This window comes from Tripterygium wilfordii, chromosome 7, assembly GCF_013401445.1.
Source record: "Tripterygium wilfordii isolate XIE 37 chromosome 7, ASM1340144v1, whole genome shotgun sequence".
Lineage (NCBI taxonomy): Eukaryota > Viridiplantae > Streptophyta > Magnoliopsida > Celastrales > Celastraceae > Tripterygium > Tripterygium wilfordii.
The window spans coordinates 7,979,419-7,998,984 of NC_052238.1; the positions used below are offsets into that span (position 1 = coordinate 7,979,419).

The window sequence follows — 19,566 nt, forward strand, 5'->3', positions numbered from 1 at the left end:
ACATATGTATATACAAATATATCTTTTATGTGTATATATATTCTTTTGTGTATTTTTAGTAAGTGAATATATATATTTGTATATATTGTAATTTCGTTTTAAGACTCTAATTTTTTCTCGGTAAGTCTAAATGTCTAATTAACTAATCTTAATAACATATGTTATTAATTAAACAGGTGTAACATTGCAAATAGCCCTAAAAACAATTTCAAGGGCAGTCCCCCCTAACAAGAATTCCTGGCTCCGCCCTTGTTTGCAATAAAATGAAAAGAAGACAAACCACTCGGCTCGGTAAACCAAATTGACAACAAATTTCGTTGGTAAATAACCATTAAGGACGAAGTGTTAAAAAGAAAAGGAAAAAAAGAACTCAATTTCTTTTTTGGGAAGAAAAGAACTAACTAGAACTACAGAGTCGGGGATGAGCAACCCTTACAAAATCAGCTCGAAGAAAGGCAATACAATCATGAGGTGCCTCGTGGAAAACTTGAGCGCTTATGTTCAAATTGAAATGAAAAAAAAAAAAAAAAAGAGCTCAAATTTTGTTCACATAGTAATTGAGAAATTCACAGTCCGGCTTTTTTTTTTTTTTCAATTTCTTTTTATTATTTCCCAAAGGCATCAAATGGACGCTTTGGCTTTTCGATTTATGGTGCGTTTGGTACAGGGGTAATGGGGTGTAATGGTTACAAGGGTAATTAAATTTTAAGTTTACTTGTGTTTGTTATGTCAGTATAACTTTTACTCCTGTAATAAATTTTACACATAAAGTTTACTAGTGGGGGGACCTGGGTAATAAAAAGTAATGAGAAGTTTTACTCCAACCTATTACCCATTTAAATAAAAAATTATAAAAGCCCATAAGTTATATATACACATATATATTATATATTATATATATATATATATATATGGACACACACATATATATATGCACTGTATGTGTACATATATACATATATATATGTGTGTATGTATATGCATATGTATATATATGTATATGTATGTATATATATATGTATGTATATATATATGTATATATATACACAGTGCATATATATATATATATATATATATATATATATATATATATATATACACGCAGATAGTGCGACAGTGCATGTCTGCATATTATATATATATACACTTGTACCTTGCTACCACAGATCATGCAGTAAGTGCAGTCCTTATCCGGGAAGAAGAAAAAATTCAGAAGCCAGTGTATTATGTTAGTAAGGTCATGATAGATGCTGAGACTCGTTATACCGAAGCAGAGAAATTTGCTTTAGCATTGGTTACTGCAGCTCGAAAATTAAGACCCTACTTCCAAGCCCATACTGTAGTAGTTCTTACTGACCAACCATTGAAGAAAATACTTCAGAAGCCGGACACATCAGGAAGATTGATAAAGTGGTCCATTGAGTTGAGTGAGTTCGACATTCAATACAAACCAAGACATGCGATTAAGGCTCAAGCCTTAGCAGATTTTGTTGTTGAATGTCGTCGCCCAACCTTAGTGACACTGACCGAAGAGGACTACCCAAAATGGAACCTTTACGTTGATGGTTCTTCTAACCAAGAGGGTAGCGGAGCCGGAGTACTCCTCTTCGGTCCGGGGGGCATATGTATTGAACATGCACTTCATTTTCATTTCAAAGCGTCCAATAATGAAGCAGAATACGAAGCGGTACTAGCTGGATTGAGACTTGCTGTCGAACTTGAAGTTAAGTATTTGTTGATCAACAGTGACTCTCAGCTAATAACTGAACAAATGAAGGGAGATTATGAGGCGAGAGGCTCAAATATGGTCAAGTACTTAGCTGCGGTCAAGAAATTACTGGCCAAGATTCCCAAGGTAGAGATCAATCGAATACCTAGGGAGGAAAATGCAAAAGCAGATGTCCTTGCTCGATTAGCTTCAGCCTGTTCAGCCAAAGGACCTACTTCGGTCAGAATTAAGGTACTTCCTCAACCAAGTATTTCGGCTGAACTAGAAGTGGCCCCGGTTGAAGCTGAACCAAGTTGGAAGGACCCAATAAGAGAATTCCTGCTTGAAGGGAAATTTCCTGAAGATAGGAATGAAGCAAGGAGTCTTCGGAAAAGGGCAGCAAGATATACTCTGATTGATGGAGAATTATACAGAAGATCCTTCACACTTCCATACCTGCGATGTTTGGCGCCCAGAGAGGCCGATTACGCCCTAAGGGAAGTGCATGAAGGAATTTTTGGAAGTCACATAGAGGGAAGAACATTAAGTTATCAGGTGCTACGTTGTGGATACTACTGGCCTACAATGGTGTCAGACGCCAAAAAGCTTGTTCAAAAATGTGATAAGTGCCAAAGGCATTCCAATGTACCCCACCTTCCTCCTAGCCAGATGGTGTCTATTCAGAGTACTTGTCCATTTGCTCAGTGGGGTATGGACATTCTTGGACCATTCCCACCAGCATCGGGTCAAAGGACATATCTGATAGTAGCCGTGGACTACTTCACTAAGTGGCTAGAAGTGGAGCCACTTGCAACTATTTCTGAGAATAAGGTAATAGACTTCATCTGGAGAGCCGTTCTTTGTAGATATGGGATACCAAGAGCCCTTATTGTTGATAACGGCAGACAATTTGTCGGAGGAAAGATGAAGAAGCTATGTGAAGAGTTGGGGGTTGATCTCAGAGTCACTTCGGTCAATCACCCACAAGCTAATGGGCAAGCTGAAGTGACAAACCGAGTGATCCTCCAAGGTTTGAAGACAAGACTAAATAGTGCCAAAGGAAGATGGGTGGAAGAACTACCGAGTGTGTTATGGTCCTACCGAACCACAGCACGGACTTCTACTGGAGAAACACCCTTCTCCCTGGCATTTGGCTCCGAAGCCGTGATACCTGTAGAAATTGGAATCCCGTCTACAAGGATCATTAACTTCAATATCCAAGAGAATAATAATGAAGCACTTCTGAATAATTTAGACTTGGTGGAGGAAGTTAGAGAAGAGGCTCGAATCAGAACTGCTGCGTACAAGCAGAGGACAGCCCGATATTACAACCGAATGGTCAAAGAAAGAAAGTTCAACCCAGTGGACCTTGTCTTAAGAAAGAAGGAGGCCGCAGGAAAACACCCCGGAAAGCTAGGGGAGACGTGGGATGGACCTTTCAAAATAATTGAAGCATTCAAGGAAGGAATATACCGAGTTGAAGACCTAGAAAACCCTGGGAAGAAGATGCGTCCATGGAATGCTGACAATCTACGTAGATATTTTATTTAGTTGAACAATAAAAAGAGTTGTTATTTTTTCATTAGTTTAATAAACAACAGATCAGAAGTCGTCCTAATTATTCCTTTCATAAGACCCTTCGGTCCAAACAGGCCCTTCGGCCCAAAGCTTAGAAAAATTTTCTAAGTCTCAAAATTAGGCCACTTCGGCCCTTAGACCCTTTGGTCCAAACAAGACCTTCGGTCCATATAAGACCCTTCGGTCCACACAAGACCCTTCGGTCCACACAAGACCCTTCGGTCCAAACAGGCCCTTCGGCCCAAAGCTTAGAAAAATTTTCTAAGTCTCAAAATTAGAACACTTCGGCCCTTAGACCCTTTGGTCCAAATAAGATCCTTCGGTCCACACAAGACCCTTCGGTCCAAACAAGCCCTTCGGCCCAAAGCTTAAAAAAAAATTTTTATAAGTCTCAAAATTAGGCCACTTCGGCCCTTAGACCCTTCGGTCGAATCAGGTACTTCGATCTTGAAGTGTATACTTCATCCGAAGCCAACCCCTCGGCCACGACAAGCACTTCACGCTCGAAGTACACTTCAAGCATCCTCAACCGAAGTTAGGTCAGACAATAAAGCACACTTCAAGCATTCACAACAAATTTTGCAAATCAAAGTAGAGCGAACTGAACATGAAAAGAGAGAGATATCATTACCAAATGATACTTAACCGTTCATACAAAAAAAAAATAATAAATAAAAAAAAATATTGAAGTTAAATATCTTCGGTTGAAGGGGGCAGCTCCGTCTCTGAAGGTTCATGCAGGGTAGCTTCTGGCAAGATCGGTTCAGGAGGATTTGGTGGAGGAATACCCTCTGGCGTAAAGGGACGAACTTCGCCAAGCTCGGCCGAGTGAATGGGAGAATCACCTTCGGTAGGGATGACATGAGGGGGATCTTCATCCGAAGTAACTACGGTAAGATCAACAGTGGAAGGATGTTCATCCCCATCCTCGAAATCTTCTTCAGAATTCTCATCATCTTCAGCCTGTCGACGAATTTCTTCCTCAACCCTAGCAAGTTCAGCATATATCTCCTCCTTGGACTCCTCCAGTTCGTCCTTTCCAACCAAAATCGGGCAAAGCTTATCAAGAACACTTGGATCTTGCCCAGCCTCAATTAGAGCCTTCCTGGCCATTTTGAAGGCACCACGACCACCGAAGTAGCCTTCTTGATGAAGAGTTAACTTGAACTCCTCAAAGGCTTTGAACTCTTGAACCCCCAGGGCCTTGCCTTCGGCAATAGCCTTCACTCGTTCAGCTTCAGCAGCTTGGGAAAGCCTAGTGACCTCAGCCTCCAGCCGGGATTTTTCCTTACGGTATTTGAGCTCATTGGCGTTAGCAGCATTTAGAGCTTCGGTCCTCTCCGTCAGTTCGGCCCGAAATGTCTTTAGCTCGGCTTCAGCTTTCGCCTTCGCCATGGCAGCTGCTTCGGCCCTTTCAATTGCTGCCGTTTCATTGTGAGCCATGTTTGCTATGCCTCCAGGAAGTGTAGCAAGAACAGAGACAACCTACATAGGCATAATGAACTTCGGTACTTCGGGACCAATTTCATCTGGAAAAATACCAAGCCAAAAAAGGAGAACCGAAGTTAAATAAAATTATTATACCTTCATAGCTGCAACGTTCAGCTCTGACACCTTGTCCGACAAAGCAAGCGCTTCGTATCGACTGAAGTCAGCCGGAGTTGGAGCCTTCGCAACCATCCTACCCGCAATGGTTGGGTTATTGGCAGAATCACTCACCAGAACATCCCAGTTCGGGGTATGAACAGTGAGGTCTTCAATATCCATCCTTTGGGGAGGTTGGGTCACTGGGAGAGGGATGTTGACATAATCTGAAGTCCGAGAGGGGTTCGAGCTCGGTTGAGTCACCCTGACCGAACTGTGAACAGTTGTGGGAGCGTTGAGCACGGTGGCTGCAGCAGAAGTCTCTCCCGTTGTATTCTTCCTTGAACGCTTCGGGTTCGGCTTCCTCCTGTTTCCCTTACCAATGCCGTGCTTCTTGCCCTTCGAAGCCCCAGCGCTGAACATGTTGACGTAGTCCTCCATGCTCGCCATATCTGCACAACAGATGACTGAACATGTTAATAAATAGGTAATATAGACAAATGAATTTCTCGAAGTCTAAAAAGACCAACCGAAGCACACCTCTCTGAAGAAGGACCGAAGAATAGGTGTACGCAGAGTCAATCTTACTAAAAGATAGGTTGACCGAAGGGTTGGGAGGAAGGTATGACTTTAGTCGGTCCAATAAATCCCTATCTGTCTCATGCCTTAGTTCGTGAGGATTATTGAAATGAAAGACATGGGGAATACCGAACTCAGTTCGAAAAGGGAGGTGTTCTCCAGGTTGAAGGGGCGCCTTCACAAAGAAGTAACCCTTCTTCCAATCCCTGATTGAAGCCTGATAACGAGGAGATTCAATGGGTGGCCGAAACTGGAAATAGTATAGACCGGCCTCCCTACCATGGCGACTTAATCTAAGAATGTGTTGAATGATAAAAGAATTGAAGGGTATAGTATATTTGACACAAAGGTTAAGAACGGTATTAAGGAAGAGCCAGGAGTTCGGGGCTAGAAGAGCGGGACAAATATTGAAGATACGGAAAAAACTGGTCAATGTAGGAGGATATGGAATCCTTGCACCGTATTTTATGGAATGGAGCGAGACGGCGAATTCCCCTTCCTTTGGATAAAGGGGGTGTTCGTCTGAAGGTATACGACGGCAGGCCTAGGGGATACTGAAGTCCCTCTTGATATTTGACACTCCATGATCATCCAATCCTGAACCAGATAAACATGTCGGTTCGGAATCAACCTCGTCTCCCCCCACTTGTTGATTTGGAGGAAGTTCACTTCGATCAGCAACTTCGGGATAATCTGACCGAAGTACCGAAGCCTCAGTAAGGCCGGGGGTAGGAGAATCGATGATGTTAACTTCAGAGTCAGACGCAGTCCGTTCACTCGAAGTAGAGGAAGAAGACGCGTCCCCCGAAGAGGAAGATGAAGTGGAGGAACTTAGAGACATAATAAAAACAAAAGCAATAGAAGGAAGTAAAGACTGACCTTATGGTATGGAAACTGAGAGAACTAGAGATTGAAGTATGTTCGGTTTTGCAAAGGAAGGCTTCGGTCGGTCAGTCAGATTAAACGCTCTAAATAGTAAAAATGAGGCGAGTAAAAATCGAAGAGAACTGCAGGCCACCTATTTATATAGGAAGAAAGATCTGATCTAACGGTGCGTAGGTTGCGACGCTCTGCATCCTTCGATCCTGTCCGCAAGAATGAACTGTCGAACAAACATTATTACACTCATACCCAGTTCATCGTTAAGATACCTCGGTACGAGTGTGGGGGGCAACTGATATTCCCAAAATACCCCCACTAATGGGAGAAAGCCACGTGGCAAAATAAGTTCCAGTGAGGACAATATGGGTGACGTACCGAAGGGTACACTTCGGTTCTCGACCGAAGTATATACCTCTGCACTATCAGACCGAAGACCGCACTTCGACAACCGTACTACAGAAGCATGTACGCACGAAGTTCAACTGATGAAGAGTCCTCATAGGACGCCAATTCTAGATAGAGTCATACTCCCCTTTAGAGAGGGATACAGATAGGATTTACAATCCGAGAAACCCTCTGGAAAACCAATGAGAGAGAGTCTGACTCCTACTACAACTCAAACACTTCAAACTCATATAAAAGGGGAACCTCTGCCCTCAGGTAAGCAATCTAACTCCTACACTCTAAAATACTTACTGAGCAAGAGACAACGCTCGAAGCAACGAGCCATCCTCCCAAGTTTAGTACCGTACTGACTTGAGCGTCGTAGAGGTCCCCCCGAGTACACCCTCGGGGCCCTACCGAAGCTTACGTTCGCTTCTTGTGCAGGAAGGAAGGAAGAGATCATGTACCAGCAAGGGAGAAATTAGTTATTTCATCTCAGTCTGACTTGGCTGATTTGTCTGATAGGGTAGACCTGTTTTAGACATCATCAAACGCTAATTCTCAATGTATATTCTTTTTTAAAATCCATCATCTACTTTGATAGTTAGACAAAACGTTTTGAAATTTATTTAAGAAAAGAGTAAACAATATGATGAAGTCAAAAGCGGCATGTGTGGCCTTTATTTTCGTATCATCACTTTATTTATTGACAATTTTAAGCCAACCAAAAGTTATATTGGTTTAATACAACTGTAAATTCGCTAACATGATTATTTTAAGTGGGAAGAACAAATTCAAGTTCGCTTTGATCTTAACAAATACACCCAAACACCTTCTCACCTTCAAGAGCTTATAATAATTTTAGGAACGTTTACTACTTGGAAAATTAGGTCAATAATAAAGTGTTCTAGAAATAGATGTGAGAAACTAACCACCATCAAAGTATTGCACAAGCATAATGAGATTCTTGCAAATAATTCATTGATTGACCAATAATTGGTTTAAAATATTTTAGAGAGTGCATGTGGTCTCACACACCCTATATGGGATGGCCAGGTCGATAATCATAAATAATTTGTGATTAGGTAAGCCATTAATTTGCTGGTGTCCTGATCTGTCAACGGACATATCTAGTTGACGAGCACCAACATTTGCAGTGCAACTTGACTTTGGACCTTGTAATTTATTTGCGGTAAATTCTCACGATTATTTTATTTTTATTTTTCTTTTTGAAATACTACTGATAAATATATTTTCATTCATTCAAATCGAATATTCGATGCACATATGTCTAACCTTAATAAGTTGTCAACATAACCAAATCTCATTGATATTATTTGACTTTTATTGAGAGATCGAGGTAGTGATTCAAATTAAGGAGAGACGATGATCAGATCATTAGAGCATCCACAATAACAAGAGTTTGGAGCGCTTAAATCATAACTTTATGGTGAAATGTAGTGCTAGTATATTAGAATGGACAACATTTGACATTCCAAAACATCTAGAAATTTAACCTACATTTCATATTTGGTGTGTGTCTAAATGGATGAATAATGATAAACACAATTAATCAAAGATTGCCACATGTTTTTCTCTCTCTTCTATTTTTCTCATTTTCTTGTTTTCCTTCTTTCTCTCTCCCCTATCAAACACTCTCTCTCCGGTTCAAGAGTCTCATCATTGTGGGTGCATAGTAATCTAAGACTTAACAGTGACAAATATTTGAGAGATTTGGAGTGGTGGATGGTTTTACTCTCAAAACTCCATAGCTGGGACCCACTCTTGTTTACACTTGGTGTTATAATATGCTGTGCGTGTGTATTTATCCCCACTTAACCTGACCATACAAAATGGGGATCAAATGCTTTGGTAGTGGAAGATCAATTCCACATTTTGACACCCAGCTAAGAGAGATAGAGATAGAGATAGAGATAGAGATAGAGAGAGAGAGAGAGAGCAGGTAATGGGCTTGTTTGGGAATGCTGTGAGGTGCTGTGAGGTGTGGTGTGGTGCTGTGAGTTATAAAACTGTGGTGCTGTGAGGTGAGTTGGAACGCAAAAAGCTGTTTGGAGCATCACTTTTAAAACTGCGGTGCGGTGCGGTGTGGTGCTGTGAGGTGAGTTGGAACGCAAAAAGCTGTTTGGAGCATCACTTTTAAAACTGCGGTGCGGTGCGGTGTGGTGCTGTGAGGTGCGTTTGACGTATCTAAATTACGGTTATATTAGATGACTAATAATATTAATATAAAATAACTTAATGTTTATATTGTACATTAATCAAAAATAAAATAATTTACCTAATTTGATTACGTAGGACAATTCAACATACATTGTAAGCGTTTGGGAGTGCTGTGAGGTGTGGTGAGGTGCTGTGAGGTAAAAAGTTGTGGTGCTGTGAGGTGAGTTGAAACGCCAAAGCTGTTTGGCGTGTCACAAAAAACTGTGGTGCTGTGAGGTGTGTTGCAACTGAACGCAGTGCAAACGCACTGCCAAACACCCACAATGTGAAGACATCTGTGTTTGTTGAGAGAGGGTTGTTGCGTCCACGTCCCTCAAAGCGCGTCTTAGTATTTTGCAATAAAAAAATGCAATTATTAGTTTTGCTTTGCAGATAAGACTTCAAGGGGTTCCCGGGGTCTGCTGTAAATAATTTACAGCAGACCACACTGTAATTTAAATGGACGGTGAGATTTGATTAGATTTCATCGAATGGCTGTAATTTTAAAAGCCCATAAACATTAACTAAAATATATTCTCTCTTATCCTTTACTCTCAGATTTGTTTTTTCTCTCTCTTAAATTCTTCTTTCCTTCATGAACTTCGACTGCAACTCACGAAGTTGAGACCTAAGACAAGAAATCTGCAATTGAATTGTTATTGAAAAATTTCTTCTGCCTTTCCAATCATTTGCAGCATCCATGATCTGGAATGTTTTGATACACAAAGTTGACTCTTGGGCCGTGTAAAAAAAAGAGGATAAACAGGTTTTCAAGGCTTGCAATCCATGATCTAGAATATTCTTAGAGGAAATGAAAACTCCAATAGATATCAAAATCTGATTTTTGGTCCTAAAATCCAATTCCTTGACCACCCAAAAAAGGAGATCTACAATCCTCCTTATCCCTTCCAGCACTGAAAACATGATCTGCAGCTCCCTCCCCGATGCTTGTTCGAGAATCTCGTGAAGCGGTGGCATCTTTTCGTCTCCTTCTACATCATCTTCTTCAATGAACTTGCTATCACTTCTGGGTTTGATTTGGTTTTTGGGTTTTACAAATATGGAGGAATTGGTGTCTTGTCAATTTTGAGAGAGAGAAAAAATCAGAGTCAGATACAAAGAGGAGAGAGTAGATAATGTTTTATTTAATGTTTATGGCCTTTTAAAATTATAGCCATTGGATCAAAGCAAATCAAATCTCACCATTCCTTTGAATTTACAGCGTGGTCTGCTGTAAATTATTTACAGCAGACCCCGGGCACCCGACTTCAAGTATCTGGATTGGTTACTCAAAAGTGGAGTGGTATTAAGGTTAGAAGGATTAATCCAGGGCTTACTTGAACACCGCAAATAATTCATTCTCATCACATGAGCCTTATCTCAAACTGTTTCATAATAATTTACAAGAGACATTAATAAGAATTTGTAAAAAAAAAAAACCTTTTTACCATTCATTTTTATCTTGAGAGTAAGACTACGCCGACTCTCCAACCACGACCACGAGTAGGTTAATTGGGTCATATGATTCTGAATACCGAGTGCCTTGATTAAACATTAACAACGCGCTTTGAGGAAAGGTGGCCAACACATATATAATTAGCTGTGAAGTTGCTGTCCCTTGCCCCCCTCATTTCGTCTCACATCTTTCTCTCTCTAAACCACTGCCTTTATTTAATTATTTCTCCAAAAAAAAAAAAAAAAAACACTTGACATTATTACTCTTCAAGACTCCAAGTCCCATACAAAGCCAAACACCTAAATATTTTCTTTCTTTAAATACCAAAACAATCCCTCTCTCCTCCCCCCCCTCTCTCTCTCTCTCCCCCACCGCACTAAACACAATTAACATGGCAGACAGGGTATACCCTTCTGCCAAACCACCCACCACCAATACTACCGCCACACCAATGACGGCCAACCCTGCTTTTCCCGCCACCAAAGCCCAGCTCTACGGCGCATCCCGCCCCCCCTACCGCCCCCAACCCAACCACCGTCGCCACCGCCGGGGCTGCTGCTGCTCCTGCTGTCTCTGGACAACCTTCATCATCATCGCGCTCCTCGTCCTAATCGCCGTCGCCGGCGCCGTCCTCTACGTAATCTACCGCCCCCACCGCCCTTCTTTCACCGTTTCCGGCCTCAAAGTCTCTTCCCTCAACCTCACCTCATCATCGAAACTAGTTTCCAACATCAATCTCAACATCACAACACGAAACCCCAACAAAAATCTCGTGTACATCTACAATCCGACAACAATCTCTGTCACTACAGACGACGGAATTGATATCGGCACCGGTTCAATTCCTTCGTTCAAGCACGGCACGAAGAACATAACCTTATTGACTGCTTCAATTACGAGTAATACAAATCAAGCACTCGATGATGCGTCTGCTAAGAAGTTGAGATCGGATTTGAAGACCAAGAGTGGTGTTCCGTTGAAGATTAAGCTTGAGACCAAAGTGAAAGTGAAGATTGGAGGAGTGAAGAGTCCGAAAGTAAGGATTAGAGTAACTTGTGATGGAATCAAGGCTACTGCTCCGACTGGTAAAGCTGCAACCATGGCTTCCACTTCTAATGCTAAGTGTAAGGTCGATTTGAGATTCAAGATCTGGAAATGGACTTTCTGAGCTTTTACAAACCAAAAGGCAAAAACAGGGCTGTCAGCTGTGGATGGTGGTGTTTTTTTCTTTATTTATTTAATTTGGTGTTATTATTTTTCTTTAAATAATTTTTTTTGTTTCTTGGTTTTGATATATGTGTTTGTAAATGATAATGTTTTGTTATTTTTATATAATGTAGGGGACAAAATTTATTTGGCTAGGGTAAAAGGGTGTGTATTTTTTTGCTCTCTTTTAAATATTACTCTTCTAAATAACTTTGACATTATTTTATTTTTTGGTGTTGGGTAGATGACCTTTTCAGGGTTAGTGGTTCTCATATAACTCTAACGTGTGTAGAAGTCATGTAATTTCAACCAAATGGTAATATAAAGTAGCACCTATAAAACCATTTCATTATTTTCCGAAACTGTTTTTCAGAATTTGAGATTTTTAATCAACTCGTTCGGCAGTTGTCTGGCAATGTCTAGTGTAATACGGTTCATCCAATAATGTCTGATGTAATACGGTTCATCTAACAGGTTCATCTAACAATATCTAATGATGTCCGTTTTAATATTTATGTTTTTTTTTGGGAAAATTGGGGGCCGGTACACTAGATTGTACTTATTTGTAAAAAGATACAACCATTAAAACATCTTTTTAAAAAAGTCTAATGGAGATATGCTTTTACAAAAATAACCTCACACTTCATTCCCCTCCCACGAAACCTCACCTCTCAAACCGTGATTTTCTCTCTCCCAGATTTTCTCTCTCAACAACTGCAAAAAAACCTCCATTTCCAGACCTTAAAACCTCCATTTTCAGAGATTTCAGATCCATAACGATGCTACTTTCTCAATCTCGAGTGATACTATACTGATTTTCTAAAAAATGGTAAGTACATTACATACCCAAAGCTTCTTTCGATTAATTGATACTTTGGTGATACTATCTGAAATTTGTGCACCGAAAACCTATGTTCGTTTTCAAATCATGTTTATACGTCTTCATTTTCAAAAATTTTGGTTAATTTCTAATACATTTGCTAGTTAGGGTTTGTTGAACTCTGTTAGGGCTTTTGATACAATAATGCTTTTTTGTGCATTTGAGGATTTCACGTAGTTAATTTTCATGTATTTTCCTTCAACATTTTCGAATTTTTGTTTGAATAATGTTGTTTTTGGTGTAGAAGCTACTTTTTTTTTGAAATTTTGCTAAACTGATAATATAGTGAAAATTTTGTAATTGCAGCAAACAATTGGTATTATAGTGATACTAAATATGTATTTCATTAAATTGACATCAACAAACAATTTGTGAGAATGTAAGTGGTTGATGGATTTTTGATTTGCTTACTGGTGAATTTTAGGACAGATATGGCATTTTTCTTTGGTATTTTGTTGAACTGATACAATAGTGATACTTTTAAACAGAAGATCCAATTTAGTGTTCCATTTATATCCTTTCCTAATAAAATGATAATAAAAATATTGGAATGAAAATTTGTTTGCATTACATGTCTTGCTGGTTCAATGGTATCATTTTAGTGGATTTTTGTTGTTGGTGATACTATAGTGATACATCTCTGCAGCTGTAAATGTGTATTTCATGCAATTGATATTTATTTTGATGCAATTGTGGTCCATTTGCATTACCTTATACCATTTGTATTACATGTCTTTCTGGTAAAACGGTCTATCTGATACTATAATGATACATAACTTAATGAAATAGTAACCGATACTATACTGATACTATATTGATGTTTTTTTTTTACCATTTCTTGAAGTCATGTCCTTTCCTGAAAATTTAGTTTTTATTCAAGGATTTTCTGGTTCAGTGCTTTAATTTTAGTGGATTGTGGTTTGCTAAATAGAGTTTTTTGGTGCAGAAGTGTGCTTTCTAGGAAGTTTGTATAAATGATACTATACTGATACTTTTCATCAATTTGCTATATATTAGACCTTGTATTGCACAATTGATACTATAATTATACTTTTGTTCAGGGGGAAAGACAATTTAGATCAAGCCTCCATGCATTTGTCACACTTGTTGATGACTTAAAGTTGACAAATAAGCACACTCTGCATCTGAAGAAAACACCTTTTTGGCGTCTAATAGATGCAGTCATCAACAAAGAAATTACAAAAGCAGATTATCGGATAGGAAACTCTTATTTGGGGAGCATCATCGACACATTTGACAATAAGAAGAAAGAATTCAAGATAAATGGAAGGTTTATCAATTTTTCCAGTGATGATTTGAAGAAAGTGTTTGGAATCGATGACGGGACGAAAAAAATTCAAATAGGGAAGATAGTGAAGCAAAGGAAGGACAAGAAGTCTTCCTTCATTACAAGAAGATTGAAGGAAACAGAAAGACTAAACAAGACAGTCATAACTGAAAAAATCAAGAAAGCTGCCGAAGGGAGAAACAAGAATGACGAAGAAGACGTTTGTCGATTGATAGTAATGTTTCTCTTATCTTCCTTGTTCGTCCCGAACAAATCCCTCACGTTAACATGGTCATATGTTAACTATGTTGAAGTGATAGATGACATGAAAAAATACAATTGGACTGCCCACATCTACGACTACTTTTTTTCATCACTTTGTGACTCAAACTCTACAAATGTTGTGGGATGCGTGATTGCATTGCCGGTAAGTAAACAACAATGTTTATTCTTTATAATGCTTTAATGATACAAACTTGAAACATAATAAATAATATTTGCACAACAATCTATTGCAGTTCTGGGTAATGGAGCAGTTCAAAATTGCAGAACCAAAGCTTGAGAAGGCAACAATCTTATGTGCGAAATGGGACCTAAGAGATCTGACCAATGTCTTAGAGGGCAACACAATGCAAAAACTGATATTGAAAGAGGTGAGAACAATTTAAAAAACAAAAATTGTACAATGATAAAGTGATACTTTTCTGGTACTATAGTGATATAATTATTAGACTAAATCAATACATTATTACACATATACACATATGCAGGTTGATGAAGAAAGTGTTGAAGAAAGCCATGAAGAAAGTGATGAAGGAACTCGCTCTGGAGATGAGGAAAGTAATGAAGGGCATGATCTAGAAGATGACATTAATAAATTGAAAACAAATTTAACAACTTCAAAGGAGAGAGAGCAAGAACTACAACAACAACTCCATGAGAGCAAAAAGGATAACAATAAGTTGAAAGAAAAAGTTGCTGATCTAGAGGAAAAGTTGAGGAAACTGTCAGCTGTAATGGAAAGTGTTTCTAAGGAGAAAAATGAAATCTCAGAGAGGCTAGATACTGAGTTAATGGAGTATGAAGTTCATCAATTTACACAAGCTTTAAGGGCAACAACTCCACAAAGCAACTATGAAGCAGGAACTTCAACAACTCCGGTAAATAAATATATCCATTAAATTCTTTACACAATTATGGTACTAAATTTATGTGACACTATACCGATACATAACTAATAGTTGAACTGATACTTTAGTGATACTTCACAGCCATTACCTCAATCAAAAGAAGCAAGAACAGAGAAAGAAAGTGGCAACAAACTGCCAGAGGAAGTAAGTTTGGTATTACTTTATAAATATTCTTTTTTGAACTGATACTTTAGTGATACTATTTGTAAATTTTTTCTATTGTATTCTAGTCACAGGCTGATGTGGAAAGCCCAACGAAAATTGTTTCAGAAATCTTAAACCAACTACCAATAGAGGAGAATTTAGTAATTTAAACTTAAACTTTACTCATTGTTTTATTGTTAAATCATACTTTTATGAAAAATGACTGATACGAAATCTTAAATGCAATCATAGGCTATTGTCTCGAGTCCTTTGGCAAAGGCATCACATGAATACAGTTCAAGAGAAGTCTTCAAAGATGGTGGAAGGGCATTATTTGATGATATGCCTACATTCCAATTGGTATGTTTCATACACATTAATTGGTATTTTCCAATTTACTAACTTTATAATGTCCTTCAACAGTTTTCTACACCAATTCAAATCAGTATACCTGAGGAACAAGCATTAACTGAAAATGTGTCGCCACCATCCAAGATTGCAAGAATAAAGGCCAAGGACAATAGAAAGAGAAACATAAATGATGATTTTAAATACACTTTCAGTTCACCAAAAAAGAAGGCAAAAGCAAGGGCTATAAAGAAAGGAAAGAAACAGGTATAATGTGCTTCGACTGATACTATAGTGATAATAACTATAGTACAATAACCTCATTAATAAATGTCTTAATTTTACAATACTCTCAATTAAACTTTTTTACAGGTTTACTCAGATGATGATGAAGGAAATGAAGAAAATGACTTTATTGTTGTCGATGTTGGCAACAACAATGAAGACAACGTCAATGTTGAAAAAGTAAAAAAAGTTTCCAAAATTACAAAAACATGGATATCGGCAACCATGCTATCCACACAAGACAAAGAAAAAATCAATAAAATTTTGACAAAGCACGGTGATACGTAAGTACAATGAAACATAAGTCAATGAATTAATTGATACTATACTGATACTAATTTCTATTTCTACAGTGTTCTTATTTTTGGTGAGTGGGGAAGACATTCAGTGCATGTCAGTATGGATGATGTGGCTCAAATCCTCTGTGACAAATGCACATCAAACAATGTAAGAATCTGAAACCAAAGAAATTAAAAACATACGTAAAAAAATCTGACTTCGACAATTCCAATTTTTTCAGGTGATTGACTCACATGCAAAGATCTTGACAGACAAGTACTATGTCAGACATCAAGACCCTGGAAGAAAAGAAGATAATAACACATTCCATGTGTTTGATTCTTTATGTTGGGTAGGTCCATTTTAACAGTAGTTTAGTTTACTGATACTTTACTGATACTTTACTGATACAATACTGATTTAACATTGCTAAAATTGATATGACAGACATACATCAAGAGGGATGATCAAAAAGGGTTAAGGGAAGAAAAGATAGACAACATTTTGAAGAGTGTAACATTATTAACCCGTTATTTGATCTTCCCAATGAATTCCAATGGGGGTAAACCATTAAGCATTCATCCAAATCATTGGACAATATTGGTGTTGGATGGTGAAGCTTCTGAATGGACTCATTACAATAGCAATAAGCCCAGGGCAGGGACAAAAGATTATTACCTGGAGGATGCAAGTACTGTGGTAAAATTCTGAAACTTTACACTAATTTCAATTATAAGTATAAAACTATATGTATAATTGTATGCCTTACAAAATTGCAGAAACAATACGTGGAAAAGAAAATGAAAGAACATTACATAGATAGAATGGTTGAACGTGGATTAGATGTGGATGTCGATAGCCTTGATACTGAGTACAATTTCCCATTGGTGTCGGCAAAGAAATGCCCTCAACAACGGACCGGATCGTAAGTTAAACTTTGAATGATAATTTATTTATATTTTTTCATACCAACAAAAAATTAAAATAACCAACAATTTGAAATGTTCAATATTGACAGGGTCGACTGTGGCATACATGTATGCCACATCATGGAGTGCCTAATTACAAAAGTCCCCATTCCTGAAGATATGACGCTTACAGAAGTCACACAATACAAGTGTCAAATGGTTTCAAGCTTTATAAAGGACTACACTCCATGATGCACATTCTATGATCCACACTTCTGATAATGTCTCTGTTGGAATTCTAAATGCATTGTAAAGTTCATGTAGTAGATGACACTGGCACAATTTTGGTACCGACACTATTCAGTTACGATATTTAGTTAGACTGGTTTGCTTTTCTTTTTCAGGATTTGTGGTACTATGCCATAACAATACTGATACTATGCTGATACATTTTCCTATTGTATTAACATATGCCAATTTAGATATGATAATCATGTCTATGGTACTACACTTGTACTTTATTTATAGTATGCTGATACATTTTCCTGTCATATTAAGATATGTCAATTCATATATGATAATCATGTCTATAGTGCTACACTGACAATTGAACTGATAATTTGCTGAAACATTTTCATGTTATACTAAAATATGTCAATTTAGATATGATAATAAGGTATATGGTACTACACTAATATTTTACTGATACTATGCTGATACACAATCATATATAAATGTGATACTATGTTTATACTAAAGTTCATATTACAATAATACTCCAGAACGTACCACTTCATATCACAATTAATAATAGAATAAGAATAATACAAAAAATCTAAGCTAAAGGCTCCTTGCAAGATTTCCTATTGTGGGTGCCTAACTTTCCGCACCTACCACAACGAATCCTTCGTACCTCCTCACCCCTTGATCTAATGCGCCTCTTTCTAGGCCTTCCAGGTTGCCTCTTTGTAACAGGAGGTAAAATCTCAAAGTTTTCATCCTTAAAATCAACACTCAACGAAGCAGGAATGGGATGAATCGGCTCTTCCTATGACTTTCGGAAAGCTGAAACATGGAAATAGTAGGGAACAAATTCTTCAATAGGCCTGCCACACCTACTTATTGCCTTGACCGCATGCACACATGGGTAACCATTAAGACTCCACATACCACATGAGCATTTACATGAAGAAATATCTACACCATGGGGAGGATCTGAAACAACTTCAAATTTGCTATCAGATGCTCTATGAATAATCCAAGGCCGACATTCATCAACATACTTCTGCAGCTTTTCTACCATCTTAGGGCACAAAACCCCGCTCCACGAACCTAGCAATTTACACAAAAAATAATAAATAAAATCAAATAATAGATCATAAAAAATAATGTACAATCTTCAACGAAGAATACAAACATTAACAAGAAGATATATTACCAGATTCAGTATTCCTTTCATAAAACCAGTCCATAAGTTTAACTCTAATCTTATCAACCATCTGAGTAATAGGCAAATCTCTACAATCAAGTATCCAAGCATTAAACGATTCAGTGGCATTGGAATACATCTCACCATACCGACATCCAACGCTATAGGCATTCGTCCAACACTTTAAAGGCAAATCCGCCAAAAAGTTGTCAACAATCACCCCACCCTCATTTTTCAGTTTCATCAAATTATCGTTAAGTATTGAAACACTAGGAGCATGTGCACACTCCCGAAACAACCATACCATTCGTTCCCTTTGTTTGTTACTAAATGCCCCACGACTAAATTTATCTCTCAAATTCTGTTTCAAATGTTGTAAACAAAAAAAGTGATTGGCACTAGGAAATGCTTTTGGCAACGCTTCCATAAGACCAAGGTTACGATCAGAAACAAAAGTAATAGTCCTGGAATCACCAACCATAATACGTAACTGCTCCAAGAACCACAACCAATTAACAAGATTTTCCGCATCTACAACCGCAAAAGCCAATGGAAACAACCCTGCAACAAATTGTTGGAAAACAATCAGGAATGACAGTGCATAGAATATTGAAATTTAAAGAATTTATTAAAACAAACTAAATACAATAAATATACAATTACAATACTGACTTGAATTGAGATTGAGGATAGCGCAATGCTATGTCCTATAGCAGAAATTCGCCCCTACTCTTGTGCTTGTAGTTCAATGAGCGTCTGCCACCAGGATTCAACAATCTGTAGCCAAGAATCGTGCACTTGATTCTTGGTCCTGGCGAATTTACTGGGTGCTTTTTCTCTCAAATCAAAAGTTTGTGATGAAGGTTTGAATGTCAGAAACTCTGATATATAAAAACCATGTTATTTCTGGTATTTATAGAATAAGATAGAAGCAGTTTACAAGCAATTTTTGTAGAGAAGTTGTGTTGATCAGACACAACTCTTATCAGACAAACACAACTGTTAAAATAAACTGTAATTGGATAAAAATAAAAAATAAAGAATATTTCTTAAGTCAATGAGACCCCAAGAGCCCCAAGGCCCAAGGCCCATCTATGAATGTTTATCCAATTTAGTAAGTGTGTTAAGTCCACACTTATAAACTACTCTTTCTTTTTATACTTGTCCAATGTGGGACTTTCTTATTGCTATACAAAATCCAACAATACCCCACATTTG

The 19,566-nt window shown here is 38.0% G+C and overlaps 1 protein-coding gene across 1 annotated transcript; it reads left to right on the forward strand.

Moving 5' to 3' along the window:
* The first annotated feature begins 10,651 nt into the window (after positions 1-10,651).
* On the forward strand, positions 10,652-11,829 carry LOC120001348 (NDR1/HIN1-like protein 13). The gene has a single exon (XM_038849621.1). The coding sequence runs from the start codon at positions 10,783-10,785 to the stop codon at positions 11,557-11,559; it is 777 nt and encodes a 258-aa protein (XP_038705549.1). The 5' UTR covers positions 10,652-10,782; the 3' UTR covers positions 11,560-11,829.
* The last annotated feature ends 7,737 nt before the right edge of the window (positions 11,830-19,566 follow it).